At 42.1% G+C, this 17,777-nt stretch overlaps 1 protein-coding gene across 4 annotated transcripts in view; it reads right to left on the reverse strand.

Moving 5' to 3' along the window:
* Nucleotides 1-4,486: 4,486 nt before the first annotated feature.
* The window catches only part of LOC110509621 (low-density lipoprotein receptor-related protein 5), an 82,379-nt gene continuing 69,088 nt past the window's right edge, over nucleotides 4,487-17,777 (reverse strand). For 3 of the 4 annotated variants that reach the window (XM_036970786.1, XM_036970897.1, XM_036970958.1), the window contains 9 exons: nucleotides 17,537-17,727; nucleotides 16,018-16,227; nucleotides 15,726-15,851; nucleotides 15,387-15,623; nucleotides 7,354-7,464; nucleotides 6,929-7,171; nucleotides 6,641-6,783; nucleotides 6,359-6,471; nucleotides 4,487-6,227 (listed from right to left, as the gene is read on the reverse strand). In XM_036970786.1, the coding sequence (XP_036826681.1) occupies nucleotides 5,966-6,227; nucleotides 6,359-6,471; nucleotides 6,641-6,783; nucleotides 6,929-7,171; nucleotides 7,354-7,464; nucleotides 15,387-15,623; nucleotides 15,726-15,851; nucleotides 16,018-16,227; nucleotides 17,537-17,727 (1,636 nt within the window). In that variant the 3' untranslated portion in view covers nucleotides 4,487-5,965. The remainder of the gene's footprint in view (nucleotides 6,228-6,358; nucleotides 6,472-6,640; nucleotides 6,784-6,928; nucleotides 7,172-7,353; nucleotides 7,465-15,386; nucleotides 15,624-15,725; nucleotides 15,852-16,017; nucleotides 16,228-17,536; nucleotides 17,728-17,777) is intronic. The other variant, XM_036970849.1, reaches the window with a different exon arrangement.

Raw genomic sequence — 17,777 nt, forward strand, 5'->3', positions numbered from 1 at the left:
CCGTTAGTTTGCCAGCTACAGGCCCCTGAACGATAACGAAGAGGTTGGTGAGAAGGTGATGAAGTGTAAAAACAACTGGCATTGTTAATTAAGTATCTTGCTAGCTGGATCGAATTATCCGTTAGCTAGCCAGAGAAATGTTGAGCAACATTAGCCAACTTAACTGATCAAATATGAGTGTGTGAAAATTAGCTGGCTAATAAAGTCACAGCACAAAATCAGATGAGCTAACGTTAGTAACCTAACCAATTCGCTATAGTATTAACGTTAACTGGTATACGACTCCTTACCGTTCAAGTTATAATGCCTTAGTTGCTTATTGGACCCAGGCAACCTGTTTGAAATGTTAACTAACAAACTAGCTAACAAGGAGGTTTCACTCTCGCCAAAACTGGACGCAGCTGCAGGGAATAGCGGGACTTTTGCAGAGGTAAAGATGGTAGATGGATTTGTTTTGGTAACTAATCTACAACGTTAAACTAAACTATAGTTTAGCACGCCCTTCTGTTGGAACATTCTTCGAACACACAGTAGGCCTTGCTTTGAGTGGGACACACACACAATTTTCTAAGTTGCAGGATGTCTTGCATATAAGTGCCTCCTGTGGTTATGGTCTGTGATTCACTCTAGCATAAGATTTCCACTCAGCGTTGTGAATTGGTAACATAAAGGATACTTAGACTCCTTGCTCCGGCCAAATGCTACTACATGCACACAGACACTAGTTTCTTCTCTGGCAGTGAGTCTCGATCTGAGTAACTCCCCAACCTGTCACTGAATCTGAACACACTCAGGGGGTCTGATTGGTCCAGAAACCGATGGGTTGAGCCAAAGCCAGTACACGTAGGTAAAGAGTAGAGGTCGCCCTATTAATCGGCAGTTTTGGATGCCGATTACATTGCACTCCACGAGGAGACTGCGTGGCAGGCTGAGCATCTAAACGAGTGCAGCAAGGAGCCAAAGTAAGTTGCTAGCTAGCATTAAACTTATCGTATTAAAAAAACAATACATCTTAACATAATCACTAGTTAACTACACATGGTTGATGATATTACTAGCTTGTCCTGCGTTGCAAATAATCAATGTGGGAGGAGTTAACAGTTAACACTGTTAATGTATAATCGAATCACAGCCTACTTCGCCAAACGGGTGATGATTTAACAAGCGCATTTGCAAAAACGCACGGTCGTTGGACCAATGTACCTAAGCATAAACATCAATGCCTTTCTTAAAATCAATACATAAGTATATATTTTTTAAACCTGCATATTTAGTTAAAATAAATTCATGTTAGCGGGCAATATTAACTAGGGAAATTGTGTCACTTCTCTTGGGTTCAGTGCAAGCAGAGTCGGGGTATATGCAGCAGTTTTGCTCGTTGCGAACTGTGTGAAGACCAGACTGTAATTAATTTGCCAAAATTGTACATAATTATGACATCACATTGAAGGTTGTGCAATGTAACAGCAATATTTAGACTTAACCAAGAATAAACGTTTTGTTTTGATAGTTTCCAGATTTGACCATATTAATGAACTACGGCTTGTATTTCTGTGTGTTTATTATAATTAAGTCGATGATTTGATAGAGCAGTCTAACTGAGCGGTGGTAGGCAGCAGCAGGCTCGTAAGCATTCATTCAAACAACACTTTCCTGCGTTTCCCAGCATCTATTCGCAATGCTTGAAGCACAGTGCTGTTTATGACTCCAAGCCTATCAACTCCCGAGATTAGGCTGGCAATACTATAGTGCCTATAAGAGCATCCAATAGTCAAAGGTATATGGAATACAAATGGTATAGAGAGAAATAGTCCTATAATTCCTATAATAACTATAATAACTAACACTGTGTTTTTGCATTATTTAAACCAAATTTGAATCTGTTACATTATTTATTTGAGACTAAATATATGCATTATATTAAGTTAAAATAAGTGTTCATTCAGTATTGTTATAATTGTAATTATTATTTATTTATATATATATATATATATATATATATATATATATATATATATATATATATATATATATATATATATATATATATATATATATATATATATATAAAAAAAATCGGCAGATTTTTTTGGGGGTCCTCCAATAATTGGTATCGGCTTTTTTTGGTCCTCCAATAATCGGTATCGTCGTTGAAAAATCATAATCATTCGACCTCTAGCAAAGAGGCGGTTTGAAAATGTCATTGGCTTTGATACACTGATCCACAAACGACTTCAGTATTTGAAGTATGCAGTGAATGACAGAGCAGTGGAAGAATATAGTGTGAGTTGTCAGGCTAAGAAATGACACCTGATAATCTGAGGTGTATTTCCAAAAGTATCCTACATTAAACTACATTGTATAATTTCTCAGTGTGATGAGATTGATGGGTTAAACCCGGTGCCAGGAGAGTTGCTTATCTTTGCATCTAGAGGATTTAGAGCCAGTGCAACTGATCGAAGTTAATGTCTTGGCTAGCCAAGTTTTTCTCAACTCCAAGATGTACCTCACGTCATTGGAGTTGAGCGGAGATGACTGGGTGGACTGAACCTCAGACTACATCGAGTCACTATCAGTCGGTACTTGTGCAATTCTGAATTCTTAAACTCTTAGGGTGTATGTACGTTTTTCTTCTGCAGCTGCGTGCCTTTCTATGTTTGCTGAAATCCCTACTTTTTAATAAAACTAGTCAAATACAACCACCAACTGTTTCCTCGTATCGAATGACAGCGACTCGATGTAGTCGGAGCTACACTTTTCCCAGTCGTCGCAACCCAACTCAATCCAAGGCTGGCGATGGGAGGATGGCTCATAATAATGAATGGAATGGAGTAAATGGAATGATATCAAACACATGGAAACCAGGTGTTTGAGACAATTCCATTTATTCTGTTCTAGCCATTACTATGAGCTCATCCTCCCCATTTTAAAGTGCCACCAGCCACCACTGCGGAGATGTACATATCGTGGAGTTGAGAAACCCAGATATCTCTTGGAATGAAGCAAAAATTATCTGTCAGTGTTAAACCATATTATTGTGCAGCATTTTTAACTGTTGTGTTGTCCCTGTGGTTATTATCACTGTAAAGTGTTGGTGTCATGAGTATTCTGAATAGTTTTTCTCTTATTGTGACATTACAACCTGTAACCATGGGGTCTGAAGATGGAAATGACCTTAAACTGAACATTGATGTATTGCAAGCCTACAGTATCGTCATGTTACAAATGCACAGAGTGCCAAAGATGTTTTGCAGACTACAGTCTACGTGTGATCATTTTTGAATCAATAGGAGTTGGATCAAAATCCTGTAGACACTGGCCCTTGATTGCCAAGATGGGTCTCCCCTGTCTTTTGCTATTACTCCCCTGATAACATTGAGTTATTTAATTTAAAAAAATCATTGTTAACATTAGGGATTGTAGCAAGTGAAAGTAGAACTTTGTCGGAGATGGAAGACATCCAAACGAAATGAGCAAAACAAAAAACGTGATGTGAGGGGTTTTCCAGTTAAGGCCTGTCATTACAGGCCTGCACTTGAGTAACTTCACCTGAAGAGTATAGCGGTCCTCTAACAGTGAATGGAGAGCAGTTTAGTAATCTCTAATGCCAGCCACCAAATGCAATACTCTTATATCGTTGTTTGTTCTCAATCAACCTGCTCAAAAGTTTCACGGGAATCTTTCACGCATGCACAACTATTTCTGCAATGTACTGTACACCAAAATAGGAACGTCAAAGACATTGAATAGCTATGTTTCCTCATACGTAGTTTCCTTTGGTTTTACATACCCAAGGCATGAGAGTTGCAAAGTTTCAATGAGTTTTCCATGTCCAGTCTGTAATCCTTCCTAATAGGGGTCACATTGACAGCAGCTTTTATACAGGTTGTTATTGTTTGAGGTTGACATACCACACTGGCTCAGCATTATTATTTGAACTGCAGACTGATGTGCTATGCTGGAGAAGTTTGTAAGCAGCAGCAATTGCTCTAGGGGTGTCTTTGGGTCAGCCCATACAACACGCCTTCAGTCCTCACTCAAAATATTCTGGCCATAACTAGACTTTACTGGGGTAGATTGATATGATTTGACATGGATGTCCATTTGTAAAAAAAAAAAAAAAAAAACGAGACCTGAAAAATAGATAAGGATGGCGTTCCAACTTTTCTACACGTGGTGGCAGCATTTAGCTATGATTCACTCGCATAACCAGTGCAGTTAATAGTATCGCAATAGAAAATGTGAGCCCTATTTGGATCACCAAAAACCTTTTCCATGCAACAAATTAATATTACTGTATATACAGTACCAGTCAAAAGTTTGGACACCTACTCATTCAAGGGTTTTTCTTTATTTTTTACTATTTTCTACATTGTACAATAATAGTTAAGACATCAAAACTAGGAAATAACACATGGAATCATTTAGTAACCAAAAAAGTGTTAAATCAAAATATTTTTGATTCTTTAAAGTAGCCACACAAGTATTCCTTAAAATAGAACCTTTATTATATAAAAATGCTTTTGATACAAAAATTGTCACAAGTGTAAATAACACAACACAGGTTTGTTTGGGGAGCATCTACATACTGGCACAATGAAGTACAGCTGGAGTTGTCCCTGTCCAGTAAGGGCGTGGCTTGAAATGGGCTGGGCAGCAGGTTGTGTTGTGGAGGTCTGAGGAACCTGTACAACCTCTCTGCTAGAAGCCAGAGGTGTCCAACATACAGATGGAAGCCTGACACTTTTGATCATATGATTTAATTTCACTTGTCAGCACCATGGTTAATTGCCTGTATACAAATGGCAGAAAAAAGCTCAGAAAACAAGCACAAGAGGTATGAATTCAAAATACATTTCCCTCTCTATGTAATTTTACATTCACTGTTCACATTTCTTAACTGGTTGGATAGTTCATTTAAGGAAGTGCTCAGTTTGACAATGTTAACAATCTTCAAAGTGAGACAATATAATGGAGCCATGATTTTACAGGTGCATGATATTCACCACTCTGAAATTCAATCTATAGGTTGAAAGGTATGTGAAGATAGTGAGGGTTTCACTACAATTTAATCATCTACAGTTTTCAAACATTGTTTACAAAAGATGGAATAGCTTTTACTAAACTACAGACATTTGTCTCATGGATAAAAGCTGAAATATCAACAGTATTATTGTTTCAATAAATGGAAATAGTCAGTCTAGTATGTCACATGGACATTGCATAAGAGATTCATGATAGAGTTAAGGTTGTGCAAAACCTTGTCATTTCTGGTTGATAACTGCATCAACGATGAAGCTGCTCTTATGAGTTATTCCATAAGGACTCCTTCAAAACAATTAACATGTATACATACTGTTCTACACAAAAAAATAATAACGTTACTAACTGAAACAGCTTAATGATCTATTGTTTTGTTGGGTGTTCTCATAATTCAGAGTAAAGTATATGTACAGTAGCAGCAAACACATTTTTGGTAAACTCCAAAACAAAGACATGCTCAGGACCAGTTCAATTAATAAGAGCATTTCATGGCTGTTGTGAAACATTTCTTATTTACTTAATTACAAATATTTACAATTTGTTTTGTTAATGGTAATGTGGTTGGCCACATCACCAGTGTAACATTTGAATGCAGTATTTTCTCAAACCAAATGTCACTGTAAATTGGTACGTTTGAAGGAAGTTCTAAAGTACTTTGCTGAAAAAAACGAAGAATTATTAAAGGCCAATAGAATAGTCAGATTGAAAGTCTTCTAATTAGGAGGATACTCCATCTGAAACGAGGGTGGGAAACGTGAAAAATATAGACAAGTGATACAATTTACTGTACAACAACGTCACACTTGATCTGGCCCTATTCCATCCCCACCTTAACCCATGGCAATCAGTGGATATGAATAAAATATAATTCTCATTTGTTAATATTTAAAATTATTTACAGACATGGCTATTTCCCCGGGTGTCATGAAGAGTCAGTGCATGGTGACGGGGGTGGGGGACAGAGGTGAAAGTAACTGCGCTCTGTGGATGGAGAAGGGGGGCAGCTCTCCTCTGCTGATAGGTACTGGCTCCGGGGAGTAGGGGGAGGAGGGTAAGGGTCAGAGTCTGAGTTTAGGTCCATGTAGTACTTGTTGCTCTTCCAACGACTTGTGGTGTAGTCGCTGTCACAGACATCAGTGCTGCATGGGGTGGTGGGGGGTGCCACACCGCGCATTAGATAAGGCCTTTCAGGAGCAAGCATGGAGGAGAGAAAATACTTTTTTATTTCACAACAGCAAAGAGGTGCCAATTTGCATCAAGCTGACTGTTGCATAATACAAAGAGAGAAACTGATCAAGTGTGCCTCATCTCTTACCTGTAAGACCTGGTGGTGGAGGGACTGTTAGAGGAGTAGAAGATCTCTGCATTATACAGGGAGCGATCCGTGGCTGGAGAGGGAGGCGGGTTGAGCATCTGCAAATACAAACCCTTACCCATTCAATTACAAACTTAAGTTTTGAGATCATCCAGTGTCCAGTAAAGTTCAAACAGGAGAAAATGTACATTCCCCTCAGTTTTTAGAAATAATGTATGAGAGACACCGCGGAGAGGACAGGTGTTGGGTTCCTAAGAGAGGGCAGAGAAGTTGGGTACATACCTGTGGATAAAAGGTTCCCTTAGTGCTGGAGGAGCTGCTGGAGGAGGCCCCTGTCACATGGTTCCTGTCATAGAGTGGTGCCCCACTACAGCTGCTCCCCATCAGACTGACAGAACTCATCATAGACTTCCCACACGAGATACCTAAGAAACAACAAAACAGTCAAATACAGTGACAACAACTACCTGCTTCAGCATGTAAATACTATCCTTTCACAGTACAGGCCATATCTATACACTCATCCATTTGATCTTTAGTTTTCAGTGTTGTGTAATAGCCAACCTTTACCTGTGAAGGTTCCGTGCTGTGAGCTGCTGGGTGCGATGAAGTTGAGGGGTACGTGTGAGGTGCCACTGATGTAATCGTGGGGGAAGGCTCCGTTGGGACCTTTGTAACGGCGGCACACCACCCGCTGGCACACAAAGTACATCCCTCCCATCACAAACACTGACAGGATGATGCCAATGACTGGGCCGATGGTGCTGGTGTGAGATGGTGATTGAACGTCGCTTGACGGGGGGGTGAGGAATTCTACAAGACGGGCAAAGACATTACAACAGGTTTAACGGACTGCTGCCAAGTATGAGTAGTCGGTTAAATCAATGTGATATTGTAGATGGATTGACTGGTTTCTCCTTACTGAAAAATATGACAATAGTGTAAATTCTGAACTCCCTTGATTTTCTCAAGTGACTGAGTGAAGTTAAACACACCACAGAAGAGCTCGTCAGAGTTGTCAGCACAGTCATTGTAGGAGTCACACTGCTGTTTCTTCAGGATGCACTGCTTGTTGTTGCAGCGGAACTGGTTGGGCAGGCATATGGCTGAGGGGAGGAGAGCAGAGCAAAGTCCACGTTACAAGACTTGGCATGGCTTATCATCAAATCAATACAAACAAGGTTGCTGGTGGTGATAGTACAATCTCCCAGTATTAAAGGCCAACTGCCCTTTAGGCCATTTAAATTCAGAGAAGTTGATTCTATGTGGCATCTATGAAGCATAAACACATTTATTCTAGTGTAAAAATTACCACAAAGTGTAAATGGCATCATTTGTCAGTCCATCTTGTCCAAAACTGAGTTTTGTGTGTTCGTCGCGACTTACTGAAGGGTTGGGTATGATTACGATCGTGCCCACTAACACGAGAGAAGCAGCTGTGTGCACTCCAACCATAGCAGCCAGAACTTCCAGACAGTGAGACAGACCTGCCCATTACACAGCGCCTCTGACTTGTTTACATAAGACAACACGTTGCCAATGTTATGTTGAAATAACTCTTGGCCCTAAGCCGTTTATGGAGTGGCCACATGCTGATGTGTTTGACAGTGTCAATCACTAACGCCTGCCAACTTTTGGGGCAAAATGAGAATTGAGACGATCAAAGCGCATTTGTATCCCAACTGCACCTTGTCAATATTCCAAAACCCACTGACTAGTTTTCCATGCACATTTTTTTTACTTGAGAAACACTGGACCAAACACCTTAGCTAGATGTAAAATTGCACGACTAAGCTAAAATATCAAAATTACAGATTTCTCTTAGATTAATTCAACTTATTTTGAGGAAGTGGCTGTTGCTACGGTGACTCAGGAGGGACAAACAACAACAGTACCTGCAAGGGTACGATATGGGAACATAACACGCCCACATCCAAGATAACTATCATTTGGCTTTAGTCATGGCCACTAGCATTTCTCAATGAGCAATCTTCAAAACAAGGTCAAATCAGGAAGTGCAGTCGCCCTTTAATCCCTATGACATTGGTGTATGTTTTACTGATCTGGAAGTGTTTTTATTTATTTTATTTCACCATTATTTAACCAGGTAGGCCAGTTGAGAACAAGTTCTCATTTACAACGGCGACCTGGCCAAGATAAAGCAAAACAGTGCGACAAAACAACGACCAGTCAATAACAATATAAAAATCTGTATACAGTGTGTGCAAATGAAGGAGGTAAGGCAATAAATAGGCCTGTGGCGAAGTAATTACAATTTAGCAATTAACACTGGAGTGATAGATGTGCAGATGAGGATGTGCAAGTAGAAATACTGGTGTGCAAAAGAGCAGAAAAACAAATATTGGATGAGGTAGGTAGTTGGATGGGCTATTTACAGATGGGCTGTGTACAGCTGCAGCGATCGGTAAGCTGCTCTGACAGCTGACGCTTAAAGTTAGTGAGGGAGATATCTCGCTCTATATATACAGTGGGTCAAAAAAGTATTTAGTCAGCCACCAATTGTGCCATTTCTCCCACTTAAAAAGATGAGAGGCCTGTAATTTTCATCATAGGTACACTTCAACTATGACAGACAAAATGAGAAAAAAAATCCAGAAAATCACATTGTAGGATTTTTTATGAATTTATTTGCAAATTATGGTGGAAAATAAGTATTTGGTCAATAACAAAAATTTGTCTCAATACTTTGTTATATACCCTTTGTTGGCAATGACAGAGGTCAAACGTTTTCTGTAAGTCTTCACAAGGTTTTCACACACGGTTGCTGGTATTTTGGCCCATTCCTCCATGCAGATCTCCTCTAGAGCAGTGATGTTTTGGGGCTGTTGCTGGGCAACACGGACTTTCAACTCCCTCCAAAGATTTTCTATGGGGTTGAGATCTGGAGACTGGCTAGGCCACTCCAGGACCTTGAAATGCTTCTTACGAAGCCACTCCTTCGTTGCCCGGGTGGTGTGTTTGGGATCATTGTCATGCTGAAAGACCCAGCCAAGTTTCATCTTCAATGCCCTTGCTGATGGAAGGAGGTTTTCACTCAAAATCTCACGCTACATGGCCACATTCATTCTTTCCTTTACACGGATCAGTGGTCCTGGTCCCTTTGCAGAAAAACAGCCCCAAAACATGTTTCCACCCCCATGCTTCACAGTAGGTATGGTGTTCTTTGGATGCAACTCAGCATTCTTTGTTCTCCAAACACGACAAGTTGAGTTTTTACCAAAAAGTTATATTTTGGTTTCATCTGACCATATGACATTCTCCCAATCTTCTTCTGGATCATCCAAATGCTCTCTAGCAAACTTCAGACAGACCTGGACATGTACTGGCTTAAGTAGGGGGACACGTCTGGCACTGCAGGATGAGTCCCTGGCGGCGTAGTGTGTTACTGATGGTAGGCTTTGTTACTTTGGTCCCAGCTCTCTGCAGGTCATTCACTAGGTCCCCCCGTGTGCTTCTGGGATTTTTGCTCACCGTTCTTGTGATCATTTTGACCCCACGGGGTGAGATCTTGCGTGGAGCCCCAGATCGAGGGAGATTATCAGTGGTCTTGTATGTCTTCCATGTCCTAATAATTGCTCCCACAGTTGATTTCTTCAAACCAAGCTGCTTACCTATTGCAGATTCAGTCTTCCCAGCCTGGTGCAGGTCTACAATTTAGTTTCTGGTGTCCTTTGACAGCTCTTTGATCTCGGCCATAGTGGAGTTTGGAGTGTGACTGTTTGAGGTTGTGGACAGGTGTCTTTTATACTGATAACAAGTTCAAACAGGTGCCATTAATACAGGTAACGAGTGGAGGACAGAGGAGCCTCTTAAGAAGTTACAGGTCTGTGAGAGCCAGAAATCTTGCTTGTTTGCAGGTGACCAAGTACTTATTTTCCACCATAATTTGCAAATAAATTCATTAAAAATCCTACAATGTGATTTTCTGGATTTTTTTTCTCATTTTGTCTGTCATAGTTGAAGTGTACCTATGATAAATTACAGGCCTCTCTCATCTTTAAGTGGGAGAACTTGCACAATTGGTGGCTGACTAAATACTTTTTTTGCCCCACTGTATGTGTGTGTATGCATATATATATATATATATACCAACTTCAGCAAATTTGTTCTTTTTTGCAATTTGTTCCAGTCATTGGCAGCAGAGAACTGGAAGGAAAGGCGGCCAAATTAAGTGTTGGCTTTGGGGTTGACCAGTGAAATATACCTGCTGGAGCGCGTGCTACGGGTGGGTATTGCTATGGTGACCAGTGAGCTGAGATAAGGCAAAGCTTCACCTAGCAAAGACTTGTAGATGACCTGGAGTCAGTGGGTTTGGCGACGAATATGTAGCGAGGACCAGCTAACGAGAGCATACAGGTCTCAGTGGTGGGTAGTATATGGGGCTTTGGTGACAAAACGGATGGCACTGTGATAGACTGCATCCAATTATCTGAGTAGAGTGTTGGAGGCTATTTTATAAATTACATCGCCGAAGTCAAGGATCGGTAGGATAGTCAGTTTTACGAGGGTATGTTTGGCAGCATGAGTGAAGGAGGCTTTGTTGTGAAATAGGAAGGCAATTCTAAATTTTAATTAATTTTAATTAATCTAATTTTGGATTGGAGAAGAGTTTACAGTCTAGCCAGACACCTATTTATAGTTGTCCACATATTTTAAGTCAGAACCATCCAGAGTAGTGATGCTAGTCGGGCGGGTGCGGGCATCGATCATGCATTTCCTTTTACTAGCATTTAACTTCTTGGTGACGGGGCAGTATTTTCACGTCCAGATGAAATGCATGCCCAGATTCAACTGCCTGCTACTCATCCCCAGAAGATAAGATATGCATATTATTAGTAGATTTGGATAGGAACACTGAAGTTTCTAAAACTGTTTGAATCATGCCTGTGAGTATAACATAACTTATTTAGCAGGCAAAACCCAGAGGACAAACCATTCAGATTTATTTTTTTGAGGTCACTCTTTTCAATGGGTTTTCATTGGGAATCCAAATTTCTAAGGGACCTTCTTGCAGTTCCTATCGCTTCCACTGGATGTCAGTCTTTAGAAATTGGTTGAGGTTATTCCTTTGTGTAAGGAAGAAGTACGGCCATCTTGAACGAGGGTCACATGAAGTGTACTGTTAGAGGCGAGTGACCAGAAAGCATGCTTCAGTTGGTTTTCTTCCTGTATTGAACACAGATCATCCCGTCTTCAATTTGATCGATTATTTACATAAAAAAATACCTAAAGTTGTATTACAAAAGTAGTCTGAAATGTTTTGGCAAAGTTTACAGGTAACTTTTGAGATATTTTGTAGTCACGTTGAGCAAGTTGGAACCGGTGTTTTTCTGGATCAAACTCGCCAAATAAATGGACATTTTGGATATATATCGACAGAATTAATCGAACAAAGGGACCATTTGTGATGTTTATGGGACATATTGGAGTGCCAACAAAAGAAGCTTGTCAAAGGTAAGGCATTAATTATTTTTATTTCTGCGTTTTGTGTCCCGCCTGCAGGGTTGAAATATGCTTTCTATTTGTTTACTATGGTGCTATCCTCAGATAATAGCATCGTTTGCTTTCAACGAAAAGCCTATTTGAAATCTGACATGTTGGCTGGATTCACAACAAGTGTAGGTTTAATTTGCTATCTTGCATGTGTGACTTAATGAAAGTTTAATTTTTATAGTAATTTATTTGAATTTGGTGCTCTGCATTCTCCCTGCCTTTTGGCCAGGTGGGACGCTAGCGTCCCGCATATCCCAGAGAGGTTTTAAGAGCAGTTAGAGGTGTGTATGGCATTGAAGCTCGTTTGGAAGTTTGTTAACAGTGTCCAAAGAAGGGCTAGATGTATACAGAATGGTGTTGTCTGCGTAGAGGTGGATCAAAGAATCACCCGCAGCAAGTGCGACATTATTGATATATACAAAGAAAAGAGTTGGCTCAAGAATTGAACCCTGTGCCAACCCCATAGACTGCCAGAAGTCCGGGCAACAGGCCCTCCGATTTGACACACTGAACTATCTGAGAAGTAGTTAGTGAACCAGGCGAGGCAGTCATTAGAGAAACGAAGGCTGTTGAGTCTGCAGATAAGAATACAGTGATTGACCGAGTCGAAAGCCTTGGCCAGGTCAATGAAGATGGCTGCACAGTACTGTCTTTTATCGATGATGGTTATGATATTGTTTAGGACCTTGAGCGTGGCTTAGGTGCACCCGTGACCAGCTCTGAAACTAGATTGCTTAGCGGAGAAGGTATAGTGGGATTCGAAATGGTTGGTAATCTGTTTGTTCACTTGGCTTTAGAAAGGCAGGGCAAGATGGATATCGGTCGAATCTCAGACGATACGAAAGATAGGTTTAATAGACTAGTAATAGGGGCTGCAACAATGGCAGCAGATCATTTTAGGAAGAGAGGGTCCAGATTGTCTAGCCCAGCTGATTTGTAGGGATCCAGATTTTGCATGGCCAGCCGTAGAGAAATGCCTATTGAAATTCTCGATTCCCATGGATTCATCAGTGCTGACAAGTGTTTCCTAGTCTCAGTGTAGTTGGCAGCTGGGAGGAGGTACTCTTATTCTCCATGGACTTGTGTCCCAAAACTTTTTTGAATTAGTGCTGCAGGATGCAAATGTCTGAAAAAGCTAGCCTTTGTTTTCCTAACTGACTGTGTGTATTGGTTCCTGACTTCCCTGAGAAGTTGCATATCGCGGGGACTATTTGAAGCTAGTGCAGTTCTCCACAGGGTGTTTTTGTGCTGCTCAAGGGCAGTCAAACCTGGAGTGAACCAAGAACTATATCTGTTCTTAGTTCTACATTTTTTGAAAGGGGCATGCTTATTTAAGATGGTGAGGAAAGCACTTTTAAAGAACAACCAGGCATCATCTACTGACGGATGAGGTCAACATCCTTCCAGGATACCTGGGCCAGGTCGATTAGAAAGACCTTCTCGCAGAAGTATTTTACAGTGATGAGGGGTCGTCGTTTGACAGCGGACCCATAACGGACGCAGGCAATGAGGCAGTAATTGCTGAGATCCTGGTTGAAAACAGCAGAGGTGTATTTGGAGGGCAAGTTGGTCAGGATGATATCTATGAGGGGGTTGGACCTGATAGGTTCCTTGATCATTTGTGTGAGATTGAGGGCATCTAGCTTAGATTGTAGGACGGCTGGGGTGTTAAGCATATCCCAATTTAGGTCACCTAGCAGTACGAACTCTGATGATGGATGGGAGGCAATCAATTCACATATGGTGTCCAGGGCACAGCTGGGAGCTGGGGGGGGGGGGGGTCTATAACAAGCAGCAACAGTGAGGGACTTATTTCTGGAGAGATGGATCTTTAAAAGTAGAAGCTCTAACTAAGACCTGGATAGTATGACAAAACTCTGCAGGCTCTCTCTACAGTAGATTGCAATTCCGCCCCTTTAGCAGTTCTGTCTTGTTGTAATTGGGGATGGAAATTTCAGAATTTTTGCTGGCCTTCCTAATTCAGACACGGCTAGGACATCAGGGTTGGCGGAGTGTGCTAAAGCAGTGAATAAAGCAAACTTAGGGAGGAGGCTTCTGATTTAACATGCATGAAACCAAGGTTTTTACGGTTGCAGAAGTCAACAAATGAGAGCGCCTGGGGACACACAGGGCCTGGGTTAACCTCTACAACACCAGAGGAACAGAGGAGAATTAGGATGAGGGCACGGCTAAAGGCTATAAGAACTGGTCGTCTTGTGCTTTGGGAACAGAGAATAAAAGGAGCAGATTTCTGGGCGTAGTAGGATCGATTCAGGGCATAGTGTACAGATGGGTATGGTAGGGTGCGAGTACAGTGGGGGTAAACTTAGGCATTGAGTGACGATGAGAGAGGTTTTGTCTCTGGAGGTGCCAGTTAAGCTAGGTGTGGTCTCCGCATGTGTGGGGGGTGGGACAAGGGGGCTATTTGAGGCATGTTGAGCAGGACTAGGGGCTCCGTAGTAAAATAAAACGAGAGCTGTCCTAAACAGTATACAAGGCATATTGACATTCGAGAAAGGCATAACGCAATCACAGGTCTTGATTGGGAGAGCTAAGGCAACAACGGGTAAACAGCTAGGACGACAACAACAACAGGTAAATGGCGATGAATGGGCAGAGAGGATCAGTTAGCTACACACAGGGCCTGAGTTCGAGGCTGGGGCCGACAGATAAACAAAATGAAGTACTGTGTTAATGAACAGTCCAGCAGGCATCAGCTGTGTAACCGAGTGATCATAGGGTCCAATGAGCAGCAATAGATGAAACAGGGAGCCATTCGGTAGTCGATTACTATGCTAGGCGAGCGGGAGACACGGCTTTCAGGAAGCATAGCGGGCCCGGGCTAGCAGGTGGATCATCACCAACATCCACGGTTGAGAGCACATCGGCTGAATTATGTCAGCAGACCAGTGGTGATGGATTGGTGGGGCTCAGTGTCGACAAAGGGTCCAGGCCAATTGGCAAGAGAGGTATTGTAGTTGGTGTACTTTGTTTGCTAGCCGGGAGATGGGCCTAGCTCGAGGCTAACTGGTGCATGCTTCTGGACAAGGGCGTTCGCTACAATAGCCACTCAGTAGTAACTAGCTAGCTGCGACGATCCGGTGTAATGGTCCAGAGCTTGCGGCAGGAATCCGGTGATGTAGTGGGAAAAAAAGAATGTACAGCGAAATATCAGCAGACTGGCAAGTATTATCCGGGCTAAAGCGTCTGGAGTCCGAGCTAAAGGTAAAGACCGCAAGCAGTGGCTAACAATGACTAAATAGCTAGTAGCTAATTAGTTGGCTAGCTGCTGATGGAGGTTCCAGTTATAAGGTCTAAAAAATAGCACATCCGTACCACATTGGGTGAGGCGGGTTGCAGGAAGGTATATTTAATTTGAAAATGTAAAAAAGAGTGAAACGTATACAAAAACCGAAAGACTATATTTACATTGGACTAAAACGTCTTACATACTTCCAAGATGGCGCAGCAGTATGTGTCAATATTGTGCATAAAGTCAGTTGAGTGAACGTACTGTCACAGTCCTGTTCATCGGAGTTGTCTGCGCAGTCTGGCTCTCCGTTGCAGCGTAGCTGAGCATCCACACACTGGCCCTTGTCACACTGGAATTGGATTGCCGAGCACACGGGGCAGTTCTCCTCGTCACTGTTGTCATCACACTCAGCAACGCCGTCACAGCGCCATGCCATGGGGATGCAGTCAATGTCACCCGTGGCACAGGTGAACTGCTCTGTGGAACAGGTGGGTGGGTCTGAAGTGGGAGGAGTTTAGATTCAGAGCCAATGCCTGGTGTAAAACTTGACTTATTGTGTATCGGACATCATTATTGAATGTGTTACAGCAGCAGCTGTACCTCCACAGATGAGCAGGTTGGGCAGCAGGACCAGGTGCATAGGACAAGAGCAGCGAGGTGTCCGGTCTCCTTTGGCAATGCAGATGTGTGAGCAGCCTCCGTTGTCATGGGAACAGGGATGAGAAGCTGTGAAGAAGAGGAAGGAGAAGACGTGGACATTGAGTTTTTGCCCCTGGAGAGTAACGGAACTCTGTTGTAGTAAAGCACTGCATCACACATTGTTTTCCAAAATAATTGGTATCTGCTGAGGCAATAGGAAGTGGCTAAACACAGGCTCCTCCAGGTGCCTTACCAAACTCTGTAGGGTCCATGTCTTCCACAGCGTGAATGCTGGTGAGGTAGGCAATGCGGCCCTGGATACGGGTCCTCTTCTCCCCAATCAGCTTGTCCACCCTCTCGATCATCTGCTGCTGTCTGTCGATCCAGTACAGGTGCTCCCCCAGCACTGTCAGACCCATGGGCTGCAGGATGTTAGAGTCCTGGAGGACGATCCGATTGGCTCCTGGGAGAAGGAATAGGAATGACCTCAGAACAAGGGTAGTATACACCAAACAATAGATATCCTATATCTCACATCAAAGACAGTGTATCCTCCCAAATGCATTTATTTTCAGACCCTTAGGTCTTCCTTCTTAAGTTCTAAACTTTATCATAGAAAATATAGGTATATAGGTATAAATATAGACACCATCACTAAAACCAGGTTGACTAATATTCAATAACTGTTGCCAAACATGGTCTGCCAAAATAAAGACACTCTCTTGTATAACTTTACAGTCTGATGGTGCATAAATGGCCTGGAGAAATCAGTCTGAATGCTGTATTGTTCATATCCAGTCCAGACTTCAGAGGCAGGGGGATTTATTTAACACTAGAAAGACCAAGGGGATCATTTTGACCCAATGTGAATTGAAATGGAAATTTCCCTGCCATTTTAAAGTCATGCCCCCCTCTGTTCTGGACTTCTCCTAAAATAAGTCTATTTAACACACATACAGTGTACAAAACATTAGGAACGCCTTCCTAATATTGAGTTGCACCCCCATGCATCCCACTGTTGTGTCAAGTTGGTTGGATGTCATTTGGGTGGTGGACAATTCTAGATACACACAGTAAAATGTTGAGCATGAAAAACCCAGCCGCGTTGCAGTTCGACACTCAAACCAGTGCGCCTAGCACCGGTATCAAACAGAATTGTTAAAAACAGTTGTTTTTCACGAAAAAGTGACCTTTTCATATCATTGTAGTGTCACAGGAAGGCAAGACTTGATTTCTATATAGTAGATTCTGATGTTTAAAAAAACAAAAAAAAACATTTACCCTTGCCAAATAACTCTTAAGACTGAAGAGATGAGCCCTTTTTCAAAATATCACAATTCCATCCACTCCACAGCCTACAGTAACAAACTAATAAAAATGCTATTGTGTTCTTCATAAACACAACCAAAGTATTATTTTCCCGATAGCATACATGAAATTGTATTCATTAGTATGTTGAGTCCAAATGACTCCTCATTGGCCTGAAGGGGGGTCCAAAGAGGCCAGGCTTTTCTAGTGTGAAGATGTAGGCTTTCAGACGTATTAGGAAGATGGGCAGACTATTTTAGACCACAAACTGTGTTTGGACTCGAGGAACATTGTGTAATTTTCCATGGTACTGCTGTGTACTACTGAGAATGAGAGATGTAAATAAATGCTGTCAAAACTGATCAACCATAGCAACAACAGCTTTTCAGATGATCAGCAGTGTTTGAGTGCTGACGTTCTGGATCTAGAATGGCTGTCCACACTTCTTTAGCATTGGGACTCACCAGTGAGGTCACTGCTCTCAATGCGTTTCAAGTCAGCATCCACCCAGAAGAGTTTCCCCAGCTTGTTGTCCAGGGCCAGGGCTACAGGCCGGATCAGACCCGTGGTGAACAAAGACTCCCGCTCTGTCCCATCCAGAGACGCTCCCTCGATCTTAGCAGAGCGATCTTGCATGGTCGTGAAATACATATACCTACAGGAGAGATGGAGGCAGTAAGAAAAAACAACGAAAAGCATACTGAC

The sequence above is a fragment of the Oncorhynchus mykiss genome, chromosome 1 (assembly GCF_013265735.2).
Source record: "Oncorhynchus mykiss isolate Arlee chromosome 1, USDA_OmykA_1.1, whole genome shotgun sequence".
Taxonomy (NCBI): domain Eukaryota; kingdom Metazoa; phylum Chordata; class Actinopteri; order Salmoniformes; family Salmonidae; genus Oncorhynchus; species Oncorhynchus mykiss.